This window comes from Tamandua tetradactyla, chromosome 13, assembly GCF_023851605.1.
Source record: "Tamandua tetradactyla isolate mTamTet1 chromosome 13, mTamTet1.pri, whole genome shotgun sequence".
Classification (NCBI taxonomy): Eukaryota; Metazoa; Chordata; class Mammalia; order Pilosa; family Myrmecophagidae; genus Tamandua; species Tamandua tetradactyla.
In genome coordinates, this window is record NC_135339.1 from 53,764,365 (window position 1) to 53,787,476 (window position 23,112).

Here is a 23,112-nt window from a genome sequence, read left to right on the forward strand (position 1 = left end):
TCAAGTTGTTTAACTTCTCTATTTCCTTGTTGATCTTCTGTCCGGTTGTTCTATCTATAGAGGAGAGTGGTGTTTTGAAGTCTCCTATTATTATTATTGTTGAAACATCTATCACTCCCTTCAGTTTTGCCAATGTGTGTCTCATATACTTTGGAGCTCCTTGATTGGGAGCATAAACACTTATGATTATTATATCTTCTTGGTGAACTGACCCTTTAATTGGCATATAGTGTCCTTTTTTTGTCTCTTTACATTAAAGTATTTTGTCTGATTTTAGGACAGCTAGTCCTGCTTTTTTTTTGGTTACAATTTGCATGGGAAATCTTTTTTCCATTCTTTCACTTTCAATCTATTTGTATCCTTGTGTCTAAAATGAGTCTCCTGTAAGCAGCCTATAGCCGGATTATATTTCTTAATCCATTCTGCCAATCTGTACCTTTTAATCGATAAATTTACTCCGCTAACATTCAAAGCTATTACTGAAAAGGCTTTCTTGATTCCACCATCTTATCTGTTTTATTTTATTTGTCAGATCTCTATATTATTTTCCCTCTTTCTCTTTGTATTCTTTAAATTACCCTTCACGGTACTCTTCAATTCTGTGCTCTCCTCCAGACCTCCCTCTCCTGCCTTTTTTTTCAGTCAGCAAAACTCCTTTTAGTATTTCTTGTAGGGCTGGTCTCTTGTTGACAGATTCTTTCAGGACATCTTTGTCTGTGAAAACTTTAATCTCTTCCTCAATTTTGAAGGACAATTTGGCTGGTTACAAAATTCTTGGCTGGAAGTCTTTCTCCTTCAGGATCTTGAATATATCACATCACTGCTTTCTTGCCTCCAGGATGCTAGTTGAACTCAGTCTTACTTGTTTTCCCTTGTATGTAGTAGATTGTTTTTCTCTTGCTGCTTTCAGGATTTTCTGCTTTTCTTCAACATTTGACAGACTGATTAGTATGTGCCTTGGGGAAAGCCTATTTGGGTTTATTCTGTTTGGGCTTCTTTGACTTGTATATTTACGTCCTTTATAAGGGCTGGGAAGTTTTCCCCCATTATATCCTCAACTACTCACCTAACCCTTTACTTCTCTCTTCTTCTTCTGGGACACCAATGATTCTTATATTTGTGTGTGTTGTTTCATCTATCATCTCCCTGAGTTCCTATTGAATTTTTTCCATCTTTTTTACCATTTGCTGTTTTGAATCTTTGAAGTCAATTATCCTGTCCTCTATATCACTTATTCTTTCTTCTGTCTCTTCAATTCTGGTGTTGTGTGCCTCTACTATGTTTTTTATTTGGTCAACAGAGTCTTTAATCTCTGTAACTTCTGCTATTTTCCTATTTATTCTTTCAAATTCCTCTTTGTGCTCTTCTACTGTCTTTCTTGATCTCCTTTATGCCATTTCTTTCCCATTTATTTTATTAAGTAGAGTCGTATGAACATCTTTGACTAGTTGTTCCAACACCTGTGTCTCCTCTGGTGTTTTAATTTGGTCATTAGGCAGGGCTATATCTGTCTGCATTGTGATATGCTTAATGATCTTCTGCTGCCTTCGTCGCATGTAAATATCTCGACTGATTTACTTTGGGAGTTGCTTTCTTCTAGTAGTCTGAGGCCTTGTGTTTGTGGGACGGTTGTACAGTAGGGAGCAGGGCACAGGGTGGAACATTCAGTGCAGTGATTTGTTTCAGGGAGTTATAGGTACAGGTTGGGGATGTTGTGCTGATGTTTGTTAACGTGGGTGCCCAGTGGCCAAGGAGGATGTAGCTGTGCAGGTGCACTGGTCTGGGGGGTATAACCCTGGTATGCACTGGTCTAAGGCACAGGGTCCTTTGTGCGCATGTATAGAGCTGTGGCAGCAGGTTGGTGTTACGCCTTCATTGACTGGTGGCAGGTGTGACCCGGCTGCGCAGGACAGCACTTTTGCAGAGAAAGGCTGAGGGCTGTACGCATGCGCGGTTCTAGGACCGTTCCTAGTCCCGCATTCCTGTCCATACACTCCCGCTGGCTCCGTGCCTCCGCGCCAGGCTTCAGCTTTCTGTCTCTCAGTTCTTCAGCCTCTGCAACCAGGGCTGCCACATGTGGTGCAGAAGGTCTCTCAGGTCAGCTACACTCCTAAATTGCCACCTCAGTTGCCCTCCTGTCTCTTCTCTAAGTTTTCTGTGGAGCAGGGCTAATCTCGAGCTGCTCTAGTTGGCCATCTTCCTGGAAGACCTAGAATATCTGTTTTTACATACTGAACACCCAGATTCTATGCTATTTAATAGAATGTATGTGAGAGTGATTTAAGGAGAAGGAAAAGAGATTACAGTCACAGATCCAAGGTTATGCTTGCCTTTCCTCTGATTTAGATTCCGTAAAACTCAAGTGTCTTTTTTACATTTAGACAGTCATGAAGATTTTTTTTTCTTGCTGGACAGTTCTGATGCTTCATATCATGACCCACCCCCTCTAGAAAAACAGTAGAGCATTCATTAACAAGGTCGTGGAAATTTATTGCATTTATTTACACCACATTAAGGGCTTCATCACTGAACATTTTGCTTACTTCCTACATGCTTTTTGTCCTATTTTAATAATATTGCCTTCGTCAAGAATTAAAAGGATTAGAAAATTATGGCTGTTGGTATTCTCTATATAACATATTTTATATGATGTCCTGTCACACTTATTTAAAAAAAAATTCATTCTTATAAAAATGTGGATTTACCTCTTAAATTGAAAGACTAAAACCAATTTTTAAAACAGCCTGATATCAATTCCTCGGGAAGTACGCGTGGTTTCTTAACAGGACACACTTCTGGACAAACTTCTGAACTTTCATCTGAACTCATGTGGTTATTAAAACAAAGGGATATTTGGAGAGGCCCTTAATGAGCAACATAGAATCTCCACATTCCAGGTATTCCACATACCTGGGTATTCTCTGCTGACCAACAGTTATCAAACTCAGGTATAAAGATTAATTTTTTAACGGGTTGGTAGAAGTTGTGTATACTCTCCATTTTTATTAACTGTTAACTTTGAATTAAAGGCAGTGATCAGAAACTTGCATAGTACATTATTTTGGTTCCTCAAATAATTGCATTTACTGGCCTGTATAGCTTGCCTGTTCTGAGAAATGTTATAGAAACAGTCCTGTGAAATTTATTCATTATATTTATTTTAGGGTTGATTTTGCAGACATTGTTAATGACATTACATAGTATCATTTTACTAAGGAGATATTTTTCTGAATCTCAGCATGAGTCACATTTATTTTTCCTGAGCAATTTTTGTTCACTTTTATCTTAGGGTCACTGAGGTTCATGTAATAGACTGATTTCTTTTTTTGTGAAAGTTTAGGCATATTTGTGGCAAGTGGAAATGATGACTTTACAAAATGCATTTAGTATATTAACCTAATCCCAGGCTTAATTTTATCTTTCTAATCCTTATCTTCCCCTCAATCCAATTTCCTCAATTTTTCATATCTAAATCAACCTCAAATTCTTTATTTATGGACATTAAATAAACATTAGTGTTATTTATAGTGGACTTTCAAGTTGACAATTAGAGATATAAAATTTCACTCTATCAGTTAATCCCTGTAGATTAACGTGATATCCATTTCTCCCTGTACATTTTCTGGTCTCTATCCAAACCTTTCTATTTGACCACAGTGCAGCAGCATCTACAAATAGATACCCAGGCACTTGACTTTCATTACCATTAAAACCTCTCAATTGAATACAAGTATTACTACTACTACTAATTATAATACAACCACCATCACCATTTAGCATAGTGATTCAAGTACTATGTGCTTTATTATCTCATGTGCTCTTTCCAATTTATAAGTTTTACTATCCATTGTTCACATTAAAGAAATGAGAGCTTGGACAGCTAAAACAATTTATCCAACTTCATAGAACTAATAAGTGGCGGCCTGAATTCAAACTTCTCTGACTTCACAGCCTGTGCTCTATGCTCTATGCTATAAGAGCTTAGGAGTGCTGAAAAGTAGGTGATGTGTCTCTACAAAGATGAAGAAAACTGGATGAAAAAGGAGATGGAGGGAAGCCATATTTGGAAATAATAGCATTAGGAGAGAGACACTGTAGGTAGAAGAGAAATGATTTAACATTAAGGGAAAACATGCTAATAAATAACTTTATACTTACAGGCATAATTTGACTTAAGTCATCAACGGTAACATTGCAGATGCCCACTGTTGTATTCTGATCACTAGGAATGATCGGAGGACTCAATAATTTCTTGTAACAGCAGGGAGGGAAACGGATATCCAAGGTGATGCTGTTATAAACAGCTAGTCCCATAAGCTATGCATACTAAATGTTAAGCATTAACATAAAATCCATGACAACAGATCAGTATTGAATGATGCATCAGTCTATTTCTTGTATTCTTCTTTCAAATTTAAATGACTAATTTGTCCTACATACTTCCTTTCCTCTTTCATTTATTTTTTCTTCACTTTACATAACATAATTCCTTGATTACCAAAAGTCATGTAAAGAGAAATTCAGTTGATGGTATTTATTTTGTTAGAAAAGTTTATCTAAGATCATAGTAGATAGTAATAGATCATAATAGATAGCAATTTCAGACATTTTTGTAAATTATTCAACTATAACAACATTTTATAAATTTAAGCAAAGATGTTGGTGATTTTAAAGTGGCAGCAACAAATTATGCAATAGAACTCACTACTGATTTTGGCAATAGTCATCTTAGCTCTTTTAAAATTAAATACAGGGCGGGCCACAGTGGCTCAGCAGGTAAGAGTGCTTGCCTGCCATGTCCGAGGACCCGGGTTCGATTCCCGGTGCCTGCCCATGTTAAAAAAAAAAAAAAAAAAGTTAAAATTAAATACAGACTGAAGAAAAGAGAGAGGAATACAAAATATGAATATACACACATACAAACTAATGGCCAGTAGGACTATTAATCTCCTACAATAATACTTGAAAGGTTTTATTACTTGGTGTTTTCTCTAAGTATTGATGTTAAAGCTATAGATGTTATATTTATAAAGTTTATCCTATTGAATTTTATTTATTTAACCGTTATATGGCAGAATGTAACTTATCCATTTGCTGAGAGAGGGGTTTTTAATTCCATAATATTTAAACTGTCAAATAAAGATTATTTCATCAAGTTATTAAGGAAGTCATTCATTTTATAGGAACTCTAAACATGAACTGGATAAACTACTGAAAACAATTTTTAAAAAAAAGTTAGACAGCCAACATTTCATTTTCTAAGTCAGAACGAAGACTGATCATTTAAGGAATAGATATACTGTGTTGTAGGTAACCATGGCAACAGAGACTGAACAGTATGATCATGGGGACAGGTATGGAAACTAAGTTCTATTATGATAATAGCAATAACAATGATAACCACAATGATATTGTAGTTATCATTTATGATCACCTATTAATGGATTCCAGCTCTAAGCATGTTGTCATTTATTAATTTAATTTCATCCTGAAAATAGGCTTTCTACAGATGAGGAAATAGGCTCATAGGATTGGCTATAGGACTCTTCCATACATAGAAGTGTAACATTTCATTTCACACTAAATTAATCTGCTTTGATGGAAGCAGGAATGGCTCTGGGGGAATCTTCCTACTGGAGCCAATGAGGTAACATGTGGAACAGAGAAAAGTTTGAAAGTTGTGAACTAAACTATACTGCACTTACTCTGAGTTCCAATGTCCATTTTGGGGATGGTAATTCTATTTTTTTAAAAAAATTGTCATATTATAGCTCCTCATGCAATCTTCAAACATTTTAGAAGTCTTAGTACAGGTTTTACTATAACATCTCTGGTAAACCCCAAGACCTTATTTAGAAAAATTGTGTTAGAAGCACAATACTGACATAACTATTAGATCAACAAATCTTTGGTTATGAAGTTTAAAAACTAGAAATATGTATGAATCAACTAAACTTTCTCAGTGGTCTGCCAGTTACTTCTTAATTTTCAGCTCTCTTTAATTTTGTTAGATCTCCCAACTACTTACATGATCACAGTTCACTATAAACTCACATTTTTCTTAGGAAGTATGCTTTTTTAGGCATTATTATTGTGTTCTATAGTTTATTTCTTTGTGAGATAAATACAAAAAATTATGAGATAGTGTGGCTATAAAAATTTAACTTTAGATTTAACTGTTTAACTCATAATATGTAACACGTAAATATGCTCAGCATACTCTTTTGGGTAATGACTGAATAGAAATTAACATCCATTATAAATATTACAAAACAAAAATATCATCCAAACTAAGCTATGATAAGAATGTAAAACATGACAAACTTATACATTAGGAAATTCAAATAGTTCACAGTATAGCAAGAATCATCAATGGCTTGGGCTTTCAATGAAGTTGAAACATTCAACAAATGATTACTGTAGACAACAGGGTAAGAATAGGAGTCTAAGAATTAAGCACTCTATGTTGTGGAATTAAGCACTTTGGACCCTTAGACATGATAATATATACAAAATCTCAAATTAACTTTACCACCTCAATGTGTAGTTTTCTCCTTAATACCTTTTCATCTGGCAAGTCTCTCAATTTTCATATACATTGTTCAGGATTTATTTTAAAAAATGGAACAAAATCAGCTATTCAAAAACCTCTACAACATGTCATTTATTTCTTTTTCCTGACTGTATCTTCTGTAACTCGCAGTGTGCCCTCTGCTTAAATTAAGTGGACTTACTTAATGCTCTGTAATAGGCCTAGCACAATCCAGTCATTTTTCTTTCTGTTCTCCCGGGCTATCATGTCTTACTCTCTCTAGCTCTGTTTTAATCAAATATAATTGTTACATTTTAAAATCTCTACTTCCTTTGGGATGAATACACTAAAACCATTCCTCTCAGAACTTTTTAGCACTTAATCCCCATATGGTCATTTGATTTTGAGAACAGACTACTCTACATTAGTAGTCATCTGTCCCTTTGGATGAAGCTACTTAAAGATGGAGTTTTCCCCTTTTTTAACACATGTATCCAGAATGCTTGCTCATTTAATTGTTCTTCCCTCCTTCCTTCCATGGACAATTAATTATATTACCTAGAATTAAAAAAGCTAATTTAGAAGGCATGCTGTTCAATCTCCCACTCAAAGTAGAGTTGCTTTCTATATCTGATAGGATCAGATGATGGCATACAGAATTATAAATTTTAAAAACACTATAAAATAATATCATGTGCTTAAATATCTTCATTTCACTGAATTTTCAATTTTTCCTCCTTTATGTCTTAGATTTTGGAGGCATATGAAAGAGATAGATTTAAATTCCAAAATTTCAATTTAGTAAATAGAGTGAAGTAAGTACAAAGTAAAAACTAATGGAACAAATAGTTCATTATGGTCAGAAAAGATTATTTGATTTTTCAAAACGTTTGAAACTGTTGATAATTTAGATTATACGTGAAATAAGAAATAACCATTTTAATTTGGGGATGAAGTTTTTGAAAAAAAAATCCCAAATTTAGCCATTCCTTTAGAATAGATACTAATTCATATTAATTAATAATTGTGATATTACATATAATAAAAATCACTAAAAATCTATTAGTTAATTTTACAAAGATGTTTAATTTGGAAAAAATGCTTAAGAGAAGTTTTCTAAAATGTTATATATTTTAATCTCTAGTCTATTAGCACCTCCTAGTGGAAAGTTTAAAGGATACAATTCCAACCAATCGAAATTCAGAATAGTTATCACATTTAAAACTGCTAAACCAATGGCAGTGTGAATCCTTGTGATATGTAAACATGCCTGAAAAACAGAAACATAATTTTATTATGATAATAATAATGATAAAAATATCACAATGGTAAAAATGTACCTGACATCTCATTTAATAGAAGCAAAATATTTCAGCAATTATTCTGTTAAAAGAATTCTGTTCATGTTAAAATTTTCTGTTTCTTTACTTCTAGGACTATATATTGAAAATCTCAGAAATTAGAAATAAATATATTTTTAAAACATATAAAAATATATAGAGCTCGTGAAAGTGCGTTTTATTGTTCATTGGTATTCTGAATGATACCATTTAGGTGTGATCATAGAATCATACCTATTCAGGTTAAAGGATGGAAACTAAGTTAATCAACTGATTCTGTATTATAACACTATTATTTTAGAGTTTTTAAGTTATGATCAAAGTTAATTTGAGGATTATCTAGAAATGTCAATTTATCCGTAGCCTCTCTATTTCCCATTACCAAAAGATTATATATATACATACACAAATAAAGAAAATAAAAAGAATAAGAACACTTAAAACTCTTCTGTGAAGAAAAATTATCGAACAGATACTAAGGATTATATAGGTGGTTCTCTAAACAAAATAAAGCCAAATAAAATTTTAAAGATTTGATTTTTAAAAATTAATTCATGAATTTTTATTTATTAAAATTACTCATCATTTAATGCAATAAGTTTCAAATATTAGTGTAAACTATAGTTTGCTTTTTAAAAATTATATATGTTCTTTATTTCAACAAATTAAATTTTCATGCAAAAATTGGACTATATAGCAAAATATGGATGTTTCCTTGTAAATGTATTCTTTCAATTTTGAAATATTTTGTGTCAAATTCCCAGTAAGGTTATTAATATTTAGACCATCAATTTGGTCAAACAATTTTTAAAATGTAAATAATAATCTTTAAAAAAATATTCAACATCTATTATTGACAAAAATTTTGCAAAATCATAGCATAGGTTAAAAATAAGGCTGACTGAATCTAACAATTATGAGGAAAGACTATTCATAAAAATTAGATGTACTCACCATAATCTGGATGAAATATTTGACGAATCAGAAGAAGGAACCATTCTTTAGTCAAACCACCCATATCCAAACCAGCTTCACCTACAAATGTAACTTTCAACTTCTTTTTCAAGTCTGCTCTTTTCCGGGTTAACTAATTGAAGAGATTATATAGTGGAGGAAAACAAAGGAAAATAAAAAGGGAATTTACTCTTTAAATTTGGAAATGTGTTATGGAGTCCTCATTTACACATCACAAACGTCTTCCTTCCCTCCCTTCCACCCTCTATCCCTGTCATCCTCCCTTCCATAATTTTGCCACACATTGTATGAGTTAGGTATTACTATGTTTGTTTAATATCAGGGAACAGAATTAAAGAGGTTAGATACCTTGCCCAAGACTGTTGTCTTCTGGTATCATAATGCTTCCAACTTTAATTTAGTAGACTACAGTATAAAATAAATCATTTCCTTTTCTTTAACTCTCCCCTTCAGCACTAAACTTTTAAAATGATATAGTCAACTCAGCCACTATCTTCTAATAGTTACATGAAGATGTAGCTGAAGCACTGTACATGCAGGAAGCTCTAGAATACATGCATATACAATCAATACACATTCAAACATGAATTGATCTGATACAACCTCTAGAGCAGACCTCTAATTTTATAGATGAGTAACCTGAGGCCTGGAAAAATTTAAATGACTTGTTATGAACCTAACCAATGACAAATAGTACAGGTTACATACTTAGAAACATGAATTATTTGTTTTAGTGTCTATATCCAAATCCTTTTCTAGGAACTAACAACAAACCGTTAATAAACACACACAAAAAATGAATTTAAGATTTAATTGTGAATACAGAAGTGATTTTAACTATGGTATCAAAATATGAGGAGGCACACTTATGGAAATAAAGAAAAAACTTACTAAGATTTCAGTAATAATAAACCATATTATAGAATTTATTTAAAACTTTAACCAATTAATATCATTTTGGAATAAATTATCTATACCTCATCAAGTGAATCGCTAACCAGATGTGTCCGCCTTACTTTCATATTTAGAAATAACATATTCATATCAGGTCTCTGTCTTCGAGATACTTTGTCCACCAGACTTTGCTAATTGAGAAAGCAAACATTCCCACTTTTACTTAAAATGTAACTGACTTCATTTAAAACATTTAAACATTTAAAAAGTATTTATATTTTTATTAGTGCTATCTCCTGTATAAACTATTTTATAAAATCAATTACACAAACATGAATGTTCCTATAATTTTATCCTAGGAATCCACGACTTAGGAATATCAAGTTTATGGAAATGTCTTATTATTAATTCATTTTGGAGCAATGATAACCAATCAGTGTCCAAAATGGAGAACCACAACTAATTCACCTTCTACAGTAAAAACTTTGCATTTCAGTTCTCATGTGTCCCATCTCCTAAATAGCAGTTTTCTGTTTTAATAAATACAAACATAAAATGGATACTAACAAGGTATATACTTCTGATGGTAAACTTGAGCTTAGGCTTTCTTAGATATTGAATTTACTCTAAAAGTAAAGTCTACTTTTAGAAAGTAATATGTCAATATTTATCAAAAACCTTAACAATGTTCATAACCAGTAATATTACTTCTGGGAATTCTAAACACAAAATATGTTTTAGGTAGTGAGATGTTCATCACAACAATTTCTATAAAAGATAACTTCAGAAATATCTTATGTATCCATCTAATGGAATATAATACAGTTATTAAAATAATGTTAATAAAATAATGTAATAATGTAAATAACATGGAAAATTTTAAGGTTCAATCAAAAAAAGCAGGGAACAAAAGTCTGTGTACAATACTGTTTCTACTATATTGTCTTTTAAAAAGTATATAGAAAGTATATAAAGAAGTTTTACTAGACTGTTAATAGTAGTTGTTCTTGGGTGATGGAAATATAGGTGATTTTCAAAATATGTTTTTCAAAATATAAGCAAGGAGTATGTAAAGAACAACATATTTAAAAATATCTATAATATATAAATACACATCATATAAAACCAACATGCTTGTATATTTAATTAATCTAATCTTTATCAGACTACCTAATCTTTGATAGCAAAGTATTATGTGTAGATTAAAGATGAACATTTAAGACACTTTAAATACAAGTAGCATTTTGATTTAATAGGTAAAATTTTAATACCCTAAATCATCTAATAAGGCTACTTACATAACTTTGTATCTTACATAATAAAACACTAAAATTCAGGGTCCTTCTTCATCTCTCTAATGTCCAATTCTAAAGGCTTTTTAATACAGCCTATTGGTTTTCTCTCCCCTTAGTGCTCAAACAGATTTATATACCCAGGAGAGTGTCCTGTGTCCTGGACCTTTTTTTCCTATCCCTTCCTGTCTTCTGTTCTCAGTCTTGCTGCTGGGGAGGTGCCATACTGGAAAGATCCAGTAAGCAAATCTACACTAGGATGCTAATGGCAGACAAGGTTTAGTGACTACTCCTTTCATCAGGAATTCATATTTTAGTCTAGAAATAGCTTTAATAAAAAAAAAAAGCCAGAAACACTAAAATTTTAGATACATTCTGATGAAGTTATTTTTAGATTGGGGACTCTCTTTTCAATTCCAAGTAGTATGACAGTTTCTGTGGGAAGAACCCACAGAATCGATAATGCCACTCAAATAATCAACATCTCCTCATTTGTTTCCATGCTCTGCGGGAGAGATCCTGTGACAGAGTCTGCACCTGCTACTCTACTTCATTTAAGTGGAAGCAAAATTACTGATACAAGTGAGTGGCACAGATAGAAAACTGCTCTGAGAAATTTAAATAAATTTCTAGCTCTTTAGATTTTTTTCTTAACAAATATAAAAAAATTACCTCAAGATGAAGAAGTCCTAAAAAAGCTCATGAAATTGTACAAATGCAACTAATAGGTGTCAAAATGACTTGCTAAACTGTATAGGCTAACCTTTGACCCAATATCTATCCAAGAACAAGTAATAATTCTGTTTAAGCTCATTCTTCAGGAAGTAGAGTGGCTTTGGAATTCTCTTTGTAGGCACAGGCAATACAATTTCTTCTAAACATTCCCTGATACTGGGATGTCACCAGTTTATCAAATCTTCTGTCCCTTTCTGTCACAGAAAAAAAAAAAAAACTTCTGGGAATAGAATTACTAAAGGATAAACAAATCTTAATTTTTGTAATATTTTGAAATATTATAATTATGCTTTAGGATTCTATTTATATTCTCGGACAAGACATGGAAGTTACTTCTTTTACTTTATGCTTTTTTTTTTTATTTTAAGAAGGCTACAGCCACTCTTCCCTCTAATTTTTAATAGATAATCATGTCAAAAATGCAGATGCTCAAAATACATGAGCAACATTTGAGGCAACCTAAACATTTAAATATAGTATCTAGAGCTATAATAAAAACTTCACTTACTCTTATATCTAGCAGATAATGTACATAACTTACTGTGCTGTATGGTACTGAAACACAAGTGGTAGGGGGTGGTAAGGACAGGCCCAGAGGTACAATTTGCCTGAAGACAGCCTGACTGCTATTCTCATTTTCTATAGTCCTCCATGCATTTTGGTTTCCTAAGAACCAACAAAACATCTTTCACCTTCTTTGGGCATATTCTTCATTTCTCTAAGAGATATACTTTTTGTTAACTCTCCTAATTTCTTGGTTGTTTCTATTTGATTTTCATAAAACCCAGAAAATGTTTCAGCAATTTGAATGGTTTGCTCTTAAGGATATCCCCTACCCCTTTGTAGTTCTTATCAGTGTGCTGGTTTATCTGGAGCTGGAATATGCTTTCTACAAAATGATGTACAACAAGCTCCCAGTATTTTGGATCTATAAGAAACATTTACTGTTCCTGCTACATTTATATATATAAGGAGAAGTCAATTTAGAGTAATGAGGGGTATCTTATTTTCAGTATCTTGAACAGTTTTAAGCACATTTTAAAAAATATAATATGAATTTTGCTTTTAACATTTCCTGACTATGCTAGAACAATCCACAAGACATTTGACTTATTTATTAAATTATTTACTATACTGATTATAGTTGGCATATAAATGTTTTCATAGTGGGCTTACCCTTGCGATGCTTATCATCTGTTGTTCTGAGTCTCTTTGAATAATGATTTTTTTTGCAGTTATAGAAATAATGAATGGGTACTGACAGAAGGAAAACCTGCTCAACAAGTGAAACAGAAAAAAGCAAAATGGTGTATTTTTAGCAAAATTATACTAAGGGAATCTAAGGCACCCCTTCTAACAATATAAAACATTACTTTTATATTATGTTTTAACATTTAAAAAGTGATTTTATGTGAAGCATTTCCTTTAATCCCCACAGCCCTGTGAAGCCTATATTTTTGCTAGATGTGCAGTGCTTTTATTCTTTAAAGGAAGCTACATCTAATATTCAAAAATGTGTGCTGATCACTTATATTGTTTACTTAAGTAACTTCAATTTATGTATCGTCACCTGTGGATCATTACCTGTGAAGAATATGGCCAACACCAGAACCAGGAGGCAGAAGTATTGATGGAGGAGAATTAGGACAGAAAACTCATATGTTCAAATAAATAGAAGAATTCACTATTATATGGCTGTTTCTGATGTATGAGCTTCAGAAATGAGGAAATCTAGCATTAACTACAGTAGATAAAAAGCAAAGTAATAAATTTAAAACCAATAAAATAAAAGTCAGAAAAAAGTATGTTGCTTTCATATTGTAATTAAATGGTGCAGCAATATGGAATAGTTTGTATTTGTAAAAACATAAACACTATCATCAAAGGTTATGAAAATAACCTCTCTTGAGTCAGAGCTCATTCTATGCTACGCACAAAAGCCATCAACTATACACACACACAAATGTATTATGAATTACTTATTTCTGATTAATATGGCTGCAATAACACTTCAGGAGTTAGATTCCCATCAGAAGTGACTACAATGACTCCATTTAGTTATAATAGGAATCCATCCAAATATAGTTAGGTGGTGCATGTGCGAACACTAGGTGCAATGAAGCCATTATGAAGAATGAAGAGACGCTTTAGTGTGAAGTGAAAATCAAACAGTCTTCTCTCTGGTTCAAAACTGATAATGAATGATAGGAGTTATTAAGTACTAATACGTAATAATTTTGAGTTGCTAAGTGCTAACTAAAAATTTGGAAATGAACTTAGTGGGATGTGTGATACTGATCTTATTATGTACATTAAAATAGTGCTTCTCAACATTTTCCTTGTCATGGCACACAGAGAAAAATGATTTTTGTATGACACAATGAGATAAACAGATGAGGCTGCTCATAGACAGAGGTGATTTGCCCGTGGGCTCTGGATCCCCTCCCAGGTCCAGGCTGGCTGTCCAACAGTTGAATTTATCATAGGATCAAAAATCTCGTGTAACTCATTCTTGGTACACCTACTGCTATGATACACTGGTTTGAGGAAGCTCTGAATTTACAGATATTGTCTCTGAAATATGTACAATTAATTCTTGGAATTGTTTTGTGGTTTTGTTCAAACAAAAAAATTAAATGAAAATGGGAGAAGTATCTTGCCAAGAAATACCTATCAGACTGACTAGCCTCCTTTAGAATAAATGTAATTTTCTGGATATCACATGGCCTGGGAATCAACTGTGTTTGCGATCATCTTGCTGATGAATTCAAACCAGAAACGTGAATATAAGGCGCAGTATATTACAGAATTTGGTCAAGTGTTCTGAAAATTTGCTGTGTTATGGTAATTAATAAATCTGTAGTTGAAATCTCCTTGCCGTAACAGCCATTCCATTTTTTTTTGCATGGGCATGCCACTGTGGCCCGCCCAACATCCATTCTTTTTATAGCATATGTAAAGGACAGCCACTTTTTTCTAAAGAATAGGGGAGAAAGGGAGTGAGTAAATGTGTATGTGTGTGTGTGTGTGTGTGTGTGCATGTGGTCAATATGCTAGATAAGGCATTGGCAGAGGCCAAAAGGATAAATATGGCCTACCTCTTCTTTTTGTAAATTACATTGTTTTGGAACACAGCTATACATAACCATTTACATATTCTCTAAGGCTGCTTTCACATTAAAATAGCAGAATAGAGTCTGTATAGATTGCAAAGCTAAAAATATTTACCATCTATTACTTCATAGAAAAAGCTGGTTGAACTCTGGCTGGATGAAGGCACACAGTATAAGATAAAAGAAACTTCATACTAAGCTAGAGCTTTCCCCTTCTTGAAAAGATGGTATTAACTAATCAAAACCAAATTACCACATTAAATTAAAAACGCTAATAGAAAAAGAAAATGCTTTGAGAAATGTGATATTTCAATGCTGATATCTAAACTGTAAGTTTATATGTAAATATAAATGTATATTTTAATTTACTTATACATAACAAATACATTTTGAATGGTATTTTATTTAGGTGAATAGTCAAATGAGCTTTCAGACTTACCTGTGAGAGTTTCCAAAGCTCTGCCACGTATGATATTCTTCCATGAGATCAATATGATCCAATGTAAAATTATAAAAATCAGTATAAGGAATAAGGGGAAGGTGAACCAAATTGTTTGCAGTATCTGTAAGGATAAATTCTAACATAATGATCTTTTCCAAAATACACAATTCATTCTAATAATAAATAAGCATATTAATGTCTACTAGATAGATAGCCTTTATCTAAAAATCCATATTAAAAACAACTGTAGCTCCAAACAAAAATGTAAATTAAATTGTGGTTGAAGTATAGTCAACAATTTCCTGCTTTTTAAAAAATCCCACAGTTGTGATTATAGTATTAAAGGGAGTATACAGATGGCTATCTGCACAAAATAACTTTTCCATCAGTGTATTCTCTCCTAGAGGTCCTTATTAATTAATGAAAGTCCTGTTTTCTAAGGAATCAGTACTTAGATCATATGCAGTTGATAGTTCTAACACGGAATACTGCCCAATAAGAATCATAAATCTTTTTCATATTTATAAACTAACTGAAATCCATTATCACAATAGAAAATAATTATAACATTCCTTAAAAGAAGCAGTTTGAAGTTTAAGAATGCCTTTATAGTACTTTAAGATCCTTAAGGACATAGTCCTAATATTTAACAGAATAAAAGTAAAGATACAGAATAATAAAAACCTACTAAGTAAAGCCAATACTTTAGTTGCTGATGGAATCCACCAGGAACACTTTGTTATAGGTGGAAATTCTTCAGGCTTTGCAGGAAATAGGCGTAAAGAAATAAATTGCAGCAATCTCTCTACCAATTGTTTGAACCTCTTCTGGGATAATCTGGTAATAAAGATTTTGAAATTAATACCAATCAGAACTGACATTTTTGTATTTTTTCAATATATTTGCTAGGTGTCAAACTACATTCTGCACAATAAAATTTCAGAACATTAATCCAAATTATCTTTCTTAAATGACCCAGTATTTGAAAAGATGCAAAATCCTTACCTTGAATATTGTTTTTTAAGTAAGAAATAAACACTAAAATTTCTATATGTTAGTATCAAACATACCTAATTTTAAGATTTTCAATACATTTAAATTTAAATTCAGAATATGCTGCCTCTTTTAATATTTACCAATCATAGAGAAAAGTCATTGTTAATGATAGCATAGTTCTGTGAAAAAAAATTTGTGCTTTTAAAAATTGATATTGGTAGCTAAAATGAAAATTTATGATGACCTTTTTTTTGCGAGCTGTATGGCAGGGTCACATTTCACCATTTTACCATGTGAGTATATGATCACTTTTTTAGGTGAGGAGAAGGCACTACGCAAATAATGGTGAGAGTCATTGCTATACAAACAGGAAATAAAAGACAAAACAGTAACATCTAAACAAATCCAATCACCATCTTTGAGATATATAAAAAACTGAGGATAGGAATTGCTATATAAAAAGCAAAAGCAGTGGATAGAAATTCTAACAATGGCTTGCAGAGCAAAAATAACTTACATTAAAAACAGATTTTCAATTATTCTCTATGTAGTGACAACAAAGAACATTTACAATAGACTTCTTTTTAGCATGTTATGCTACCATCACCACCACCATCCATTACCAACTTTTCCATGCTCCAAATAGAAACTCTGTACCTTTTAGCCTTAACTCTCAATTCTCTTCCCTATCCCCAACCCGTCCCTTGTAACCTGTATTCTTGATTCTGACTCTGAGTTTTCTTATTCTAATTACTTTATATCAGTGAGTGAGATTATAAAACATTTGTCCTTTTGTGTCTTATTTCACAACCACTCAACCTAATGTCTTCTAGGTTCATCCTTGTTGTACCACATATTAGAATTTCATTCTTTTTTATGGCTGAATAATATTCTATTGTATGTATATACCAAATTGTGTTTATCTATTTATCGGTTGATAGACACTTGGGTTACTTCCATCTTTTGGCAATTATGAATAATGCCGCTATGAACATAGCATGCAAATACCTATTCTGCTTTCAGATTTTTTGGGTATATGCCTAAAAGTGGGATTGCTAGGTCATATGGTAATTCTATTTTTAACTTTATGAGAAACTGCCAAACTATAATCCACAGCAGCTGCACCATCTTACATTCCCACCAGCAATGAATGAGTGTTTCTATTTCTCCGTATTCTAACGCTTGCGTTTTCCCATTAAAAAAAATATATATATATATTATCCATTCTAGTGGGTATGAAATGGTGTCTCATTGTGGTTTTTGATTTATATACCCTGATGGCTAATGATTTATGTATCTTTTCATGTGCTTTTTGGTCATCTGTATGTATTTTTTTGAGAAATGTCTATTCAAGTCTTTTGCCCATTTTTAAATTGGGTTGTTTGTCTTTTTGTTGTTGAGTTGAAGGATTTCTTTATATATTCTGGATATTAAACTCTTATCAGATATGTGGCTACCAAATATTTTCTGTCAATATGTAGGTTGTTTTATTTTTATGACAGTATCCTTTGACGAACAAAAATTTTTAATGTTTATGAGCTCTCATTTATTTATTCTTTTATTGCTTGTGCTTTGGATGTAAAGTCTAAGAAATTCCACTTGGTCATGGTGTATATTTCTTTTAATGTGCTATTGGTTTCAGTTTGCTAGGATTTTACTGAGGGTTTTTCACCTTCATTAATGAGAGATAGTGGTCTGCAATTTTCTTTCCTTGTGGTATCTTCATATGGCTTTGGTACGAGGATGACGTTAGCCTCATAGGATGAGTTAGGGGTTGTTCCCTCCTCTTCAATTTTCTGGAAGTGTTCAAGCAGGATTGGTGTTAATTCTTCTTGGAATGTTTGGTAGTATTCCCCTGTAAACCTATCTGGTCCTGGGCTTTTCTCTTTTGGGAGGCTTGTAATGACTGAGTCAATCTTTTTATTAGTTATTGATTTGTAGAGATCTTCTATCTTCTCTTGAGTCTGTGTAGGTAGTTTGTGTGTTTCTAAGAATTTGCCTGTTTCATCTAGATTATCTAATTTATTGATGTACAGTTGTTTGTAGAACCCTCTTATAGTCTTTTTTATTTCAGTGGGGTCAATTGTAAATTTCCCCCTTTCATTTCTGATTTTAGTTATTTGTGTCCTCTCTCTTTTTCTCTTCATCAGTCCTGTTAAGGGTTTGTCAATTTTATAGCTCCTTTCAAGGAACCAACTTTTGTTTTTGTTGATTCTCTCTAACGTTTTTGCTCTCTATTTCATTTCTCTTCACTCTAATCTTTGTTCTTCCTTCCTTCTGCTCGCTTTGGGCTAGTTTGCTCTCCTTTTCTTTGTTCTTCCAGTTTTGAGGTTAGCTTTTCAATTTGATCTCTTTCTTCTTTATTAATGTAAGCATTTTGAACTATAAATTTGCCTTTCAGCATTGATTTTGCTGCATCCCATAAATTCTGGTATGTTGGATTTTCATCTTCATTTACCTCAATATATTTCCTAACTTCCCTTTTGACTTCCTCTTTAATCCATTGCTTGTTTGAGTAAGTTGTTTAATTTCCACACATTTGGGAATTTTCCACTTCTTCGTGAGTTACTGATGTTTAGCTTCATTCCATTGTGCTCAGAGGAGATATTTTGTATGATTTCAATATTTTTAAAATTATTGAGACTTGGAACTAAAGACTTTAGTTTTCTGAGTAAAATATGGTCTGTCTTGGAGAATGATGCATATAAGCTCAAAAAGAGTGTGTATTCTGTTGTTGTTGGGTGAAGTGTTCTATAAATGTCTGTTAGTTCTAGTTGATTTAGAATATCATTTTAGTTTTCTATTTTCTTACTGATCTTCTTCTAGATGTTCTATCCAGTATTGAAAGTGGTGTATTAGAGTCTCCTACAATTAATGTAGAACTATTCATTTCTCTCTTCAGATATATCATTATTTGGTTCATATATTTTGGGGCTCTGGTGTTAGATGAAAATATATTTATAATTATGTCTTCTTGTTGAATTGATCCCTTTATCAGTATATAATAACCATCTTTGTCTCTCATAACAGGATTTACTTAAAACCTATTTTATCTGGTATTAGGATGGTTACCCCAACTTTCTGTTGGTTACTACCTGCATGGTATATTTTTTTCAATGCTTTCACTTTCAACCTACTTGTCTTTGAATTTAAGGTATGGTTCTTGTGGATAGCATATTATTTTATGCATCCTGCCAATCTCTGCCTTTTGGCTGGAGAGTTTATATTTAAAGTCACTATTCATATTGTAGGACTTTTTTTTTTTTTTGCCATTTTGCTATTTAGTCTCTCTAAGTCTCATACCTTTACTGTCCCTCAATTTTTCCATTAATGGCTTTTTTCATATTTATATGATATTTTGCATTGTACCATATTAAGTTCCTTTTCATTTCGATCTAGATATATTTTTTTCATATATTTTCCTTGCTTTACCATGGGACTAAAGTTTAATATCCTAAATATATAACAATCATATTTGGTTGAATACCAATTTGACTTCAATAGCGTGTACACACACTGCTCTTATACGGTCATCTCACCTTTTTTGTATTTATTACCAATTATATCTTTGTACCTTGTATGTCCAAAAACTATAGATTTATCATTACTTTTTATGTATTTGCTTTTTAGGAAGTAAGAAGTGGAATTGCATTACAAAAAATACAATGTAATAGTACCAACATTTATAATTACCCATAATTGGCTTTCGAAGCATTATAAATTATAAACATAATTTCTAAAGATCTGAAAACATTTAAATATATTTTACTGTAAAATTACAAATAAGTTTTACACATAAAACTGTGAGACTAAAAAGTTATTAATGTCAGAGAATGATTTACTTTTTAAACCAGTGAACTAGGAAATGATGGTCAGCTTCCACTAAAGTAGCTATCTGTCGTAGCAAGTGAGCATAGATGACATACGTAGATGTGTTATTAAATTGAGGATTCTGAAAAAGATATTAAAGATAATTGTGTTAAAATTTTGTAACCTGTAAAAAGAAAGACACTAAGCTTAATGAGATAAGTGGTAAATTCAGGAAACTAATCTTGAGATTATGAAATACTAGGTGACTATCCTTTGAAACAATAGTCTATTTGTTTTTGAAGTAACAAAGAGACTTTGATTTACACTGCAGTACAGTTGAAAAAGTATGGGCTTTGGAATTAAGACTGACTTGGGTCTGAGGGCTAATTCTACCACTTACTAACTGTGCCTTTAGGCGTGTTCCTTACATTCTGATTCTCAGTTTCTTTATTTGTAGAGTAGGAATGATAATATCTATCTTAGGAGTTACTTTGAGTAATAAAAAATAAAATGTACTGAAAATGCTTGGTTCAGGGCCTGACATGAAGCAGGCATTTTATAAATGGTGGCAATCACTACCATCCAACTACTAAACAAAAAACCTGGGTTTTCCTTGATTAAAAAAAAAAAGCATGCCAGAAAAATGAAATAAAAGTTGATTGTGAAACTTCTGCCACTGTGAAATGAGATAGTACTATATCTCAGAAAGAACAAAGGCAGGACCACACAATAACTTTGGACAACTTTTAAATGTCAAAGGGACACTGAACGAGTGTTTAACCAAGCAAAATCTCTAGTTATGTTTCAAATTTAGAACTCCATCACAATGGACAATAGAAGAGATAAATCTTATTTAAAAATAAACTGAAATTGTACTAAATAATGTGCTTTTCAAAACTGACCTATTGGAAGGAGAATTCAAAATTGGGGATGACCTTAGTTTATGACTTTGTCTAGTGATGGCTCATGAGAAGGACAGAGCATCATGAGCAAAGCTTACTGCCGAAGTGCCTAAGATTTTGAATTTCATATTGTCATATTTCTAGATTTACTAACCCTACATATATTTCCTCTGGCTCATGAGAAGAACAGAATATCATGAGCAGAGTTTACTGCTGACTTGCCTAAAAACTTGAGTTTCATGCTGTCATATTTCTAGTTTTACTATCTCTACATATAATTCCTCCTTTTTTTTCTATTTTTCTGTTTTTCTCTCTCATCTATATTCCCTCCTTTCATTTCTCTTCTAAACATCTCTTGGTCATTTATTTCATTTTTCCTCATTCCCCACTTCTATCCCTACCTCACATAGTTCCTTTATTGGACATAATATTGAACAAAATACTATTTCTTATTTAATATATTTTTTCTTAGTTTTAAATAAGATAATATATATGAACACCTTCTTTATGTTGTAAAGAAGAATACAAATGGGGTGGGCCATGTTGGCTCAGCAGGCAGAGTTCTTGCCTGCAATGCTGGAGACCCGGGTTTGATTCCCGGTGCCTGCCCATGTAAAAAACAAACAAACAAACAAACAAAAAACCAAATGTATGTTAGCTATGGCAATAACATATTTCTTTCTCAAAGAAATAATAAAAATTAAGAATTTCTTTTTATTTGTCCGGACCTTAACTTATTTTTGTATCTATGAATCTGTATCACTCAAAAGGAAAAATTTCATCTTTGCTTTAGCAAACAGAAACAATTTTTATGTTTCCATGAGAATGCTAACTTAAGTATATTGAAAAATACGTAAGAAAATTATAAATCCACTAGTTGTGGGAAATAAAGAAGTCTTGGTACTCATTAAAATTAATTATAAGAAAAGAGGCTGAGTGGAGGAGGAAGAAAGGCTTCTATTCTGTTTATTCTTGAATACCACAGCAGGTAGGTAAGGATGAAATTTTAATTTTAATATTGTAGAAAACTTAGCTTCCCATTGTTTATTTGTTAGAGCTTTAGTCCTCTGTTCTCAAATAACTATAATTTTTAAAAATGTATCAATAATGTTGCCTAAAATAATACTTAATGCTTGATATTATTTCACTTACAAATGCATAAACTGAGCTCTGAATTAGACAATGTCAAATAAGTTCTTGCTTTCTTACCTGTAAAAGTATAAAATATGCTCTAAGATCATCTTTTGTTCGTGGACTGAAAAAGATACAAGCATAACTGATTATGGATGTAACCTTTAATCTTATAATACCTAACTAAAATAATCATTAAATGCTTTAATCAACAACTGAGTTAATTAAAGTAAAAACTTACAATTAAATTAATATGAATTTTTAGTGATACAGTAACAAGTTCATAATACACTGGGAATAGAGGCTCCTCCTGTGCCTACTCTAGGTGGTTCTGATGATACTTAAAGACTGAGTTAACTAGGCTACAACATTTTGTGAGGTAAATATCATGACTAACTCTAGAAACAGTTAAATTCTGACAATCAACCACTTGAGAATACTGTTTTTACTTTAATAGGTGATAGCTGGTATTTTCACTTAAGATTACTTATGAATTAAACAAAGAAAACATGCTTGAATTTAAAAGTCCATTCCTGAAGTAATAAATAAGAAATGTCTGCAAATCAAATCACAATTTAACATGCATCTAGGATGTTTCTAATTAAAAGAACAACACCTTTGAAAAATAATTTTTAATTTTTCCATGATTATCTGGATTTTCACATTATCAGCTTTTATCAAGGGTTTTTGTTATTCCTGAGGGCTCTAGCCCTCTCAATATCTATTATATATATTCTCCTACCAGTGCCTAGAAGTAACTTCTTGAATTAAAAATGGTTCACTTACATGACAACCAAATCTAATTCATTATATTTGACTGGATTCTGGATTGAAAAACAAACCCACATATTAAAGGCACTTCTGGGACAACTGGGAAAATTTAAATGTGGACTGCATCTTATAGAGTGTTATTGTATGAGTCTTAAATTTCTTTGGTATAATATTGGTGT

The 23,112-nt window shown here is 32.1% G+C and overlaps 1 protein-coding gene across 14 annotated transcripts in view; it reads right to left on the reverse strand.

Moving 5' to 3' along the window:
• Window positions 1-23,112, reverse strand: part of HECTD2 (HECT domain E3 ubiquitin protein ligase 2) — a 163,540-nt gene that overhangs the window by 16,758 nt on the left and 123,670 nt on the right. For 4 of the 14 annotated variants that reach the window (XM_077125459.1, XM_077125455.1, XM_077125457.1 and 1 more), the window contains 10 exons: window positions 22,241-22,286; window positions 20,162-20,271; window positions 16,564-16,677; window positions 16,012-16,160; window positions 15,321-15,444; window positions 12,945-13,041; window positions 9,825-9,932; window positions 8,827-8,959; window positions 7,714-7,802; window positions 4,159-4,317 (listed from right to left, as the gene is read on the reverse strand). In XM_077125459.1, coding sequence (XP_076981574.1) covers window positions 4,159-4,317; window positions 7,714-7,802; window positions 8,827-8,959; window positions 9,825-9,932; window positions 12,945-13,041; window positions 15,321-15,444; window positions 16,012-16,160; window positions 16,564-16,677; window positions 20,162-20,271; window positions 22,241-22,286 — 1,129 coding nt within the window. Of the gene's footprint in view, window positions 1-4,158; window positions 4,327-7,713; window positions 7,803-8,826; window positions 8,960-9,824; window positions 9,933-10,941; window positions 11,963-12,309; window positions 12,435-12,944; window positions 13,042-13,352; window positions 13,510-15,320; window positions 15,445-16,011; window positions 16,161-16,563; window positions 16,678-20,161; window positions 20,272-22,240; window positions 22,287-23,112 lie in introns of those variants that run through there. The other 10 variants (XM_077125460.1, XM_077125456.1, XR_013161629.1 and 7 more) reach the window with 10 other exon arrangements.